Genomic DNA, 10,990 nt, shown 5'->3' on the forward strand with positions numbered 1-10,990 from the left:
CACGTAGACGTATTCTCCGGCACGAAAGTATTTTACCGCTACAACCTTTTGCGCTCCGCACGTTACGGCGGGGGCTCATGGGTAAAGTCCGGTCGTCAAGCAGTAGAAAAATGATGAAAGGCAAGGAAGACACGACATGGTTCAAAGGAAAGGGAAAGGAAAAAGAAAAGAAAGACCTACAGTGCAGCGCGTAGATTATGATGCGGCTGTCCTAGGTAGGCTCGTAGGAGCGGCCGGTAGGGTAATGAAACGCAACGCAACGCCGGGGGCAGTTTGGTCAGAGCCAAAAATCCAACGGCCGGTTCTCCGGGAGGGAGGATGCAATGCATCATGCATGCAGGGTGGGGAAGAAGAACACAACAGTGTCACTCCACAGACCGGAAAGCATTTAGCCCAGGAGGGAGGAGCCTCCCGAGGATAAAAGGAAAAGGGGGAAGGGCAAAGGAAAGGAGAGGCACCACCACCACCACCACCACCACCACGACGGCACGAGAAAGGCTGGCGACTCACTCCAGTGGCGTAGCGGTACGCTAGCGGCCAGCCGCAGTATCTCTAGCGTCGTAGTGCCGCGGATTGCTCTTGCCGTTCGCACTTCGCCGCTCGCTTGCTCACCATCATCATCCCCGCAGCCTTTTTCCCCAACAGATTTCGTCGGGGCTCCTGCAAAGGTGCGCCGAGGCTCTTGAGTGCTGCGGGTGGAGGAAGCAAGCCCCCCGTCCGGTTGTCTTCTTCCCCCGCCAGAGGACAAGGAGCGGTCACAAGGGATCACCGCCAGGGCCGCCGTGCGGTGCGGTGGTTGCCTTCATAAGCCAGGGAGGGAAGCAACCCTGTGGAGTGCGGTACAGAGGAGCGGCGTTTCTTCTTTCTTTCTTCTTCCTCTCGGCGGCGGTGCGAGTCCAGCAAGGGGAGATGTCGGAGGTGAAGCCGGAGGAGATCAGCCACCCGGCCATGGAGCAGCTCCAGGGGTTCGAGTACTGCATCGACTCCAACCCTCCATGGGGTGAGTGCCCGCCCGTCCGTCCAACCTTGTTTCTGATCCACCAGCTTTGCTGCATTTTCGAGCCTTCCAGCTACTACTCTGTCTGTGTTCCACTCTGAGGCGTGGTCTCTTGTCTTGTGTTCTTCAGGGGAGGCCATCATACTGGGCTTCCAGCACTACATCCTGGCGCTGGGCACGGCCGTCATGATCCCGGCGGTGCTGGTGCCCATGATGGGCGGGAGCGACGTGAGTGCGCCCTGCCTCTGCGTTTCTTGATTCACACCACCCCATGGGTTTGGCGCCTGGCATCACAAGTTTCAGTGCCAACAATGTCTGATGCTGTTCTCGGATGGGTTGCAGGGAGACAGGGTGAGGGTGGTGCAGACGCTGCTCTTCGTCACCGGCATCAACACGCTGCTGCAGTCGCTCTTCGGGACGCGGCTGCCGACGGTCATAGGCGGCTCCTACGCCTTCGTCATCCCGGTGATGGCCATCGTGCAGGACTCGTCGCTCGCGGCCATACCCGACGACCACGAGGTGACCAATCAATCATTCATTCACTTTTACTTTCTAGTATCCGCACATTCAGAAATTCTTTAACGGCATGGTCTAATCAAAATCATCTTTGAGCAGAGGTTCCTCCAGAGCATGAGGGCCATACAGGGGGCGCTCATAGTGTCCTCCAGCATTCAGATCATCCTTGGTTACAGCCAGCTCTGGGGTATTTTCTCCAGGTACCACCACACACTGTCAAGTACTAGTTGTATTAGTAGTGACATGTTGCGTGCTACATTTACACATTAGTTCAGTTTTGTTTACTGATGGATGTGTGGCCTGGGTGTAACTTTCAGATTCTTCAGTCCACTGGGAATGGCGCCGGTGGTTGCGCTGCTCGGTTTTGGTCTCTTCGAAAGAGGATTCCCTGTGGTATGGCTTGCTCTGCACCTGATTCTTCATTTTCTTAGAAAGTTGACACTTCGTTCAGCATTGGTACTTATTTGATATTGTGTATATCAGGTTGGGAGATGCGTTGAGGTTGGCCTGCCAATGTTAATCCTCTTTGTTGTGCTTTCCCAGGTTTGATAAGCAACCCTAATCATCCAAGTCTTTGCCAGTTAAACTAAAATTAGTCCTTATTAGAAGTTCAGCATTGCTAACTGCCTTCTTGTTTCTTACCAGTATCTGAAGAATGTACAGATAAGAGAGATCCCCATACTGGAACGATTCTCCCTGTTCATCTGTATCGCATTGGTCTGGGCGTATGCTCAAATTCTCACTTCTGGTGGCGCGTATAATCATAGCACCGAGGTCACTCAGATCAACTGCCGCACTGACCGTGCCAATCTGATCTCTTCCGCCCCATGGTTAGCCCCTTTGCCAGTTTTCCCAATATAAATTTAGAATCTTCTTGACCTCTTGCGTGTACATGAAAATGGTTCATCTGCATTGCGCATCCTGTTTTTTGATTTATATAACTCTCAAATCAGCTCTTCAGTTGGAAAAATAATAATCCATTTTAAAGAGTATTACTTATTATTTGGTCGAGTTTCGTACTGATATGATTGCGCTGTCCTTATTCCAGGATTAAGATCCCATACCCCCTGCAGTGGGGGGCACCAACCTTCAGTGCCGGCCAATCGTTCGGTATGGTGTCTGCGGTTTTGGTCTCGCTAATAGAGGTGACACCCCTAATTGCTCGTTGACAGCAGCCATTTCTTCTATGCAATTTAGTCATGATGTTAACAATGTCTCCGTTCAACAGTCCACAGCTTCTTACAGCGCTGCAGCTCGGCTTGCAAGTGCAACTCCACCTCCAGCTCACATCCTGAGCAGAGGCATCGGGTGGCAGGTAAATATCATCTTCGAGCCCTGATTGTTTTATTCTTCTCAGTTCTGAATGCTATTCAAAACTGAAAACTAATTTTACTTCCACAAGAGATTTGCTGAGTAACAACGCTCTATGCAACAGGGAATCGGCATCCTCCTTTGTGGGCTCTTTGGAACAGGGACCGGCTCCACTGTCTCAGTGTACGTTGCACAAAAGAGATCACATAATATATGAAGAAGCATTACAAAACTGTTTCTTCCAGCCTTGATTGATACTGTCGGGAACAAATGCAGGGAGAACGTGGGGTTACTAGGATCAACGAGGATCGGGAGCCGCCGCGTCATACAAATCTGTGCTGGCTTCATGATCTTCTTCTCCATGCTGGGTGAGCTATCTGAACTGAACTGTCTTCAGAATGATGATTTCTTATACTGAAAAACAGCACAGTATCCCTGAAGAGAACTCTCACTCTCTCTTGCATCATCATGTGCAGGGAAATTTGGAGCGCTGTTCGCTTCCATCCCGTTCACCATCTTTGCCGCGGTGTACTGCGTCCTGTTCGGACTAGTTGGTTGGTTACCACGCCCCATCTGCTGCTACGAGTACTACGTGCATTTGATTGACGACGGTCTGGTTAATCGCTGTTGGCTTTTTCTGTGTGTCTGCAGCTGCGGTGGGGCTCTCCTTCTTGCAGTTCACCAACATGAACTCGATGCGCAACCTGTTCATCGTCGGCGTGTCCATCTTCCTTGGCCTGTCCGTGCCGGAGTACTTCTTCCGCTACAGCATGGCTGCCCAGCGTGGTCCTGCGCACACTAAAGCTGGATGGGTCCGTCTCTCTCTCTCTCTCTCTCATGGCGCGTAGTGGTCAAAACATCTTCTTGGCGTGCCTGAACTCCACTTTAACATTGTGTGTGGCCGGCCCTGACATGTACGCATTGCATGCAGTTCAACGACTACATCAACACCATCTTCTCGTCGCCGCCGACGGTGGGGCTGATGGTGGCCGTGTTCCTGGACAACACGCTGGAGGTGAAGGACGCTGGCAGGGACCGGGGGATGCCGTGGTGGGTGCCCTTCCGCTCCTTCAAGGGGGACAGCAGGAACGAGGAGTTCTACAGCCTGCCATTCAACCTCAACCGCTTCTTCCCTCCCTCGTAAACGCTCCAGGGATAAAAGTAAGAAAGGACATGGTTTCTTTCTTGGCTGATGCGATCATGTGCGCGGCTGTTCGGATCGGAGTGTTGTTGAACAGTGGAAATAGTAGATGTGTATTGCCTCTAGCTGGTCATCATTGTTTCATTCGTTCATTTTCTTTGTTATCTATATGCTTGTAGATCGGGGTGGGGAGGTGCCGGCTCGGTGAACCAACCCTGTCGTATGTAGTTCCTGTTTTTGACCATTCCGCAAACAAGATCATGTATGTGGCCTACCGTGGTGTGATATATAGTACTCCCTCCCGAAATGCTCAATGGAGCTCACAAGTGTGCAAATTATCATGACAAAATACGTTAAAACGAGTGCTACACAAAAAAACAGAAACAAATCTGAGGCTTTTTAGTAATTCATCCTAAAAGCTAAAAGTCCATGAATTTGTTTTTTTTCACATATCATATTTCAAGGTATTTCATCCTAAAAATTTCGGCCTCTTCTGACGCAATTTTTTTCCAGCCTTCATGGAGGTTGAGCTCCAAAACGCTCCACTCTACCCCTCCCATTATCTAAGGCGCCTAAGCTTTTGGCGATGATTCTCCCACTATCTCTAAATCTCCAAGGGTATATTTGGTTTGTGCCCTAGCTAGTGCTATCAAATTTTTGGCATAACCAAAGCACAATGGCATTGGTTCTTTGCTTTACAGCCTTAGTAACTACAATACATTTTTTTGGGCAAAGTGTTTGAGCCTCCATTTGGTCTCCTGCCATTTAGGTACGTTCGGTACCTTTTTTAAGGAGAGGGTATGTTCGGTTCCTCTCTAGCTCTCGGCTCCTCTGGGCCAGGAGTTTTTTTTTAGAATCTCACAAAAGCTTTATTACTGCGTCATAATGTTTACAAGGTCGCCGGGCTGGTCTAACCAAACATGGCGGCCATGCCCTAAAGTTAAAGCATGGTTTGCAAGATTCTGGGCCTCTACATTTGAGGTCCTAAACTCACGACTAAAAGTGCAAGAAGAACAACTACTAGCCCTAGCTACTATTTCTTGAACTATGCCACCAAAATTTGCAGAACTCCCTTCTTTGATAACATCGATGGCCACTTTGCAGTCCGAGGCAACAAGCATCTTATTCATGTAAAGATCATCTGCCAGTGCTAGAGCCTCTTTGATAGCTAGTATTTGAAGAACCCGAGGGTCAATTATGTTTCTGATCACTACTATCGATTGATACATCCCAAATGTATCTACTTCTCCAAACATTTTTGCTCTTGTTTTAGACTCTAATTTGCATGATTTGAATGAAACTAACCCGGACCGACGCTGTTTTCAACAGAACTATCATGGTGTTATTTTTGTGCAGAAATAAAAGTTCTTGAATTAGGCTAAAAATTTAGGGAGATTTTTTTTAATATATAAAGAATACCGACAAAAAGATCTGTTGGAGGGGCCCCGCCACAAAGCCACAAGCTCAGGTGGCGCGCCACCTGAGCTTGTGGGCCCCTTGAGACTCTGTTTGCCCTACCTCCAACTCCATAAATACCGTCTCGCAGAGAATAAAATCAGAGAGAAAGTTTGCCACATGTTACGATACGGAGCCACGGCCAACTCTTCTCGATCCGGAGTCCGTTCGGGGCTCTAGAGAGGGGGGTTCGTCGCCATCGTCATCATCAATCCTTCTCGATCAACAATTCCATGATGCTCACCACCAGGAGTGAGCAATTCCTTCGTAGGCTTGCTGGACGGTGATGGAGTTGGATGAGATTTGTCATGTAATCGAGTCAACTTGTTAGGGCTTGATTCCTGGTATCCACTTTGTTCAGAGATTGATATTGCTATGACTTTGCTATGCTTAATGCTTGTCACTAAGGCCCGAGTGTCATGATTTCAGATCTGAACCCTATATGTTTTCATGAATATATTTGAGTTCTTGATCCTATCTGCTAGTTGTATGCACTTGTTATTGTTCTGATCCATAGACCCCAAGGTGAAAATAATTGGGATACTCTTCGGGGATGACTGTAATTCGAGGAGTTCATATATTCACTATGTGTTAATGCTTTGTTCCGGTTCTCTATTAAAATGAGGCCTTAATATCCCTTGGATTTCCTTATAGACCCCGCTGCCACGAGAGGGTAGGACAAAAGTGTTGGGGAACGCATCAATTTCAAAAAAATTCCTACGCACACGCAAGATCTATCATGGTGATGCATAGCAACGAGAGGGGAAGAGTGTTGTCCACGTACCCTCGTAGACCGTAAGCGGAAGCGTTATGACAACGCGGTTGATGTAGTCGAACGTCTTCACGATCTGACCGATCCTAGCACCGAAGAAACGACACCTCCCCGATCTGCACACGTTCAGCTCGGTGACGTCCCGTGAACTCTAGATCCAACTGAGTGTTGAGGGAGAGTTTCGTCAGCACGCCGGTGTGATGACGGTGATGATGAAGCTACCCGAACAGGGCTTCGCCTAAGCAGTACAATGATATGACCGAGGTGGATTATGGTGGAGGGGGGCACCGCACACGGCTAAGACAATTCTTGTGTGTTCTAGGGTGCCCCCTGCCCCCGTATATAAAGGAGCAAGGGGAGGGGGCCGACGGCCTCATAGGGTGCACCCCAAGGGGGGAATCCTACTCCTACTAGGAGTAGGCTCCCCCTTTTCTAGTCCAACTAGGAGGTGAAGGAAAGAGGAGGAGGGGAGAAGGAAAGAGGGGGCCGACCCCGCAAGCCCTAAACCAATTCAGTTTGGACCTAGGGGAGGGGGGCGCCCCACAGCTCCCTTGCCGCCCTCTATTTCCACTAAGGCCCATGAAGGCCCATTGACCCTCCGGGGGGTTCCGGTAACTTCCCGGTACTTCGGTATTATCCGATGACCCCCGAAACCTTTCCGGTGTCCGAATATAACCTTCCAATATATCAATCTTTATGTCTTGACCATTTCGAGACTCCTCGTCATGTCCGTGATCTCATCCAGGACTCCGAACAACTTCCAGTACATCAAAACACATAAACTCATAATATCGATCGTCATCGAACATTAAGCATGCGAACCCTACGGGTTTGAGAACTATGTAGACATGACCAAGACTCATCTCCGGTCAATAACCAATAGGGAACCTGGATGCTCATATTGGCTCCTACATATTCTACGAAGATCTTTACCGGTCAAACCGCATAACAACATATGTTGTTCCCTTTGTCATCGGTATGTTACTTGCCCGAGATTCGATCATCGGTATCTCAATACCTAGTTCAATCTCGTTACCCGCAAGTCTCTTTACTCGTTCTGTAATGCTACATCCCGTAACTAACTCATTAGTCACATTGCTTGCAAGGCTTATAGTGATGTGCATTACCGAGAGGGCCCAGAGATACCTCTCCGATACACGGAGTGACAAATCCTAATCTCGATCTATGCCAACTCAACAAACACCATCGGAGACACCTGTAGAGCATCTTTATAGTCACCCAGTTACGTTGTGACGTTTGATAGCACACTAAGTGTTCCTCCGGTATTCGGGAGTTGCATAATCTCATAGTCATAGGAACATGTATAAGTTATGAAGAAAGCAATAGCAACAAACTAAACGATCATCGTGCTAAGCTAACAGATGGGTCAAGTCAATCACATCATTCTCTAATGATGTGATCCCGTTAATCAAATGAAAACTCTTTGTCCATGGCTAGGAAACTTAACTATCTTTGATTAACGAGCTAGTCAAGTAAAGGCATACTAATGACACTCAGTTTGTCTATGTATTCACACATGTACTAAGTTTCCGGTTAATACAATTCTAGCATGAATAATAAACATTTATCATGATATAAGGAAATATAAATAACAACTTTATTATTGCCGCTAGGGCATATTTCCTTCAGTCTCCCACTTGCACTAGAGTCAATAATCTAGTTCACATCGTCATGAGATTTCACACCAATAGTTCACATCTTTATGTGATTAGTTCACATCTTCATGTGACTAATACCCAAAGGATTTACTAGGGTCAATAATCTAGTTCACATCGCTATGTGATGAATACCCAAAGAGTGATCATGTTTTGCTTGTGAGAGAAGTTTAGTCTACGAGTCTGTAACATTCAGATCCGTATGTATTTCGCAAATTTCTATGTCTACAATACTCTGCACGAAGCTACTCTAGCTAATTGCTCCCACTTTCAATATGTATCCAGATCAGGACTTAGAGTCATCTAGATCGATGTAAAAAGCTTGCATCGACGTAACTCTTTACGACGAACTCTTTTATCACCTCCATAACCGAGAAATATTTCCTTAGTCCTCTAAGGATAATTTTGACCGCTATCCAGTGATCTACTCCTAGATCACTACTGTACTCTCTTGCCAGAATCATGCTAAGGTATACAATAGGACTGATACACAACATAGCATACTTTATAGAACCTATGACTGAGGCATAGGGAATGATTTTTCATTCTCTTTCTATTTTCTGCCGTGGTCGGGTTTTGAGTCTTTACTCAACTTCACACCCTGCAACACAGGCAAGAACTCCTTCTTTGACTGTTCCATTTTGAACTACTTCAAAATCTTGTCAAGGTATGTACTCATTGAAAAATCTTATCAAGCGTCTTGATCTATCTCTATAGATCTTGATGCTTAATGTGTAAGCAGCTTCACCGGGGTCTTTCTTTGAAAAAAATTCTTATTCAAGTATCCTTTTATGCTATCCAGAAATTCAGTATCATTTCCGATCAACAATATGTCATCCACATATAATATCAGAAATGCTACAGAGCTCCCACTCACTTTCTTGTAAATACAGACTTCTCCAAAAGTCTGTATAAAACTATATGCTTTGATCAACTCATCAAAGCGTATATTCCAACTCCGAGATGCTTGCACTAGTCCATAAATGGATCGCTGGAGCTTGCACACTTTGTTAGCACCTTTAGGATTGACAAAACTTTCTTGTAGTATCATATACAACTCTTCTTTAAGAAATCCATTAAGAAATGCAGTTTTTGATATCCATTTGCCAGATTTCATAAAATGTGGCAATTGCTAACATGATTCAGACAAAGTTAAGCATCGCTACGAGTGAGAAAATCTCATCGTAGTCAACAACTTGAACTTGTCAAAAACCTTTTTGCGACAATCTGAGCTTTGTAGATAGTAACACTACTATTAGCGTTCGTCTTCCTCTTGAAGATCCATTTATTCTCAATGGCTCGCCGATCATTGGGCAAGTCAATTAAAGTCCATACTTTGTTCTTTATACATGGATCCCATCTCAGATTTAATGGCCTCTAGCCATTTTGCGGAATCTGGGATCATCATCGCTTCCTCATAGTTCGTAGATTCGTCATGGTCAAGTAACATGACCTCCAGAACAGGATTACCGTACCACTCTGATGTAGATCTCACTCTGGTTGACCTACGAGATTCGGTAGTAACTTGATCAGAAGTTTCATGATCATCATCATTAGCTTCCTCACTTACTGGTGTAGGAATCACTGGAACTGATTTCAGTGATGAACTACTTTCAATAAGGGAGCAGGTACAATTACCTCTAAGTTCTACTTTTCTCCCACTCACTTCTTTCGAGAGAAACTCCTTCTCTAGAAAGGATCCATTCTTAGCAACGAATATCTTGCCTTCGGATCTGTGATAGAAGGTGTACCCAACAGTTACTTTTGGGTATCTTATGAAGACACACTTTTCCGATTTGGGTTTGAGCTTATCAGGCTGAAACTTTTTCACATAAGAATCACAACCCCAAACTTTAAGAAATGATAGCTTAGGTTTCTAGCCAAACCATAATTCATACGGTGTCATCTCAACGGATTAGATGGTGCCCTATTTAATGTGAATGTAGTTGTCTCTAATGCATAACCCCAAAACGATAGTGGTAAATCGGTAAGAGACATCATAGATTGCACTATATCCAATAAAGTACGTTTACGACATTCGGACACACCATTACGCTGTGGTGTTCCAGGTGGCATGAATTTGTGAAACTATTCCACATTGTTTTAGTTGAAGACCAAACTCCTAACTCAAATATTCGTCTCCGCGATCAGATCGTAGAAACTTTATTTTCTTGTTACGATGATTTTCCACTTTACTCTGAAATTCTTTGAACTTTTCAAATGTTCCAGACTTATGTTTCATCAAGTAGATATATCCATATCTGCTCAAATCATCTGTGAAGGTCAGAAAATAAAGATACCCGCCGCGAGCCTCAACACTCATCGGACCGCGTACATCAGTATGTATTATTTCCAATAAGTCAGTTGCTCGCTCCATTGTTCTGGAGAACGAAGTCTTAGTCATCTTGCCCATGAGGCATGGTTCGCAAGCATCAAGTGATTCATAATCAAGTGATTCCAAAAGCCCATCAGCATGGAGTTTCTTCATGCGCTTTACACCAATATGACCTAAACGGCAGTGCCACGAATAAGTTGCATTATCATTATTAACTTTGCATCTTTTGGCTTCAATATTATGAATATGTGTATCACTACGATCGAGATTCAATAAACCATTTATATTGAGTGTATGACCATAGAAGGTTTTATTCATGTAAATAGAACAGCAATTATTCTTTGACTTAAATGAATAACCGTATTGCAATAAACATGATCCAATCATATTCATGCTCTACGCAAACACCAAATAACATTTATTTTAGGTTCAACAATAATCCCGAAGGTAATGGGAGTGTGCAATGGTGATCTTATCAACCTTGGAATCACTTCCAACACACATCATCACCTCGCCCTTAACTAGTCTCTGTTAATTTTGCAGCTCCCGTTTCGAGTTACTACTCTTAGCAACTGAACCGATATCAAATACCGAGGGGTTGCTATAAACACTAGTAAATTACACATCAATAACTTGTATATCCAATATAACTTTATTCAGTATGCCATCCTTATTATCCGCCAAGTATCTAGGGCAATTCCACTTCCAGTGACCATTTCCTTTGTAGTAGAAGCACTCAGTTTCATGCTTGGGTCTAGCTTTGGGCTTCTTCATGGGAGTGGCAACT

At 45.4% G+C, this 10,990-nt stretch overlaps 1 protein-coding gene across 2 annotated transcripts; it reads left to right on the forward strand.

The window, feature by feature from the left end:
• The first annotated feature begins 370 nt into the window (after positions 1-370).
• Positions 371-4,272, forward strand: LOC125531204 (nucleobase-ascorbate transporter 2). 2 transcript variants are annotated; one of them, XM_087547555.1, is made up of 15 exons: positions 371-525; positions 646-1,000; positions 1,128-1,225; positions 1,340-1,516; positions 1,613-1,713; positions 1,831-1,906; positions 1,997-2,056; positions 2,159-2,343; positions 2,562-2,658; positions 2,742-2,828; positions 2,949-3,007; positions 3,101-3,192; positions 3,301-3,378; positions 3,476-3,636; positions 3,756-4,272. In XM_087547555.1, exons 2-15 carry the CDS (start codon positions 910-912, stop codon positions 3,966-3,968), a joined length of 1,575 nt encoding a protein of 524 aa, XP_087403681.1. In that variant the 5' UTR covers positions 371-525; positions 646-909; the 3' UTR covers positions 3,969-4,272. The 2 variants fall into 2 exon arrangements, with proteins under 2 accessions (XP_087403681.1, XP_087403682.1); XM_087547556.1 differs by having other exon boundaries at positions 397-525; positions 630-1,000.
• Positions 4,273-10,990: the final 6,718 nt, after the last annotated feature.

The sequence above is a fragment of the Triticum urartu genome, chromosome 3A, assembly GCF_056163025.1.
Source record: "Triticum urartu cultivar PI428250 chromosome 3A, HENAU_Tu73, whole genome shotgun sequence".
In the NCBI taxonomy this organism is placed as follows: domain Eukaryota; kingdom Viridiplantae; phylum Streptophyta; class Magnoliopsida; order Poales; family Poaceae; genus Triticum; species Triticum urartu.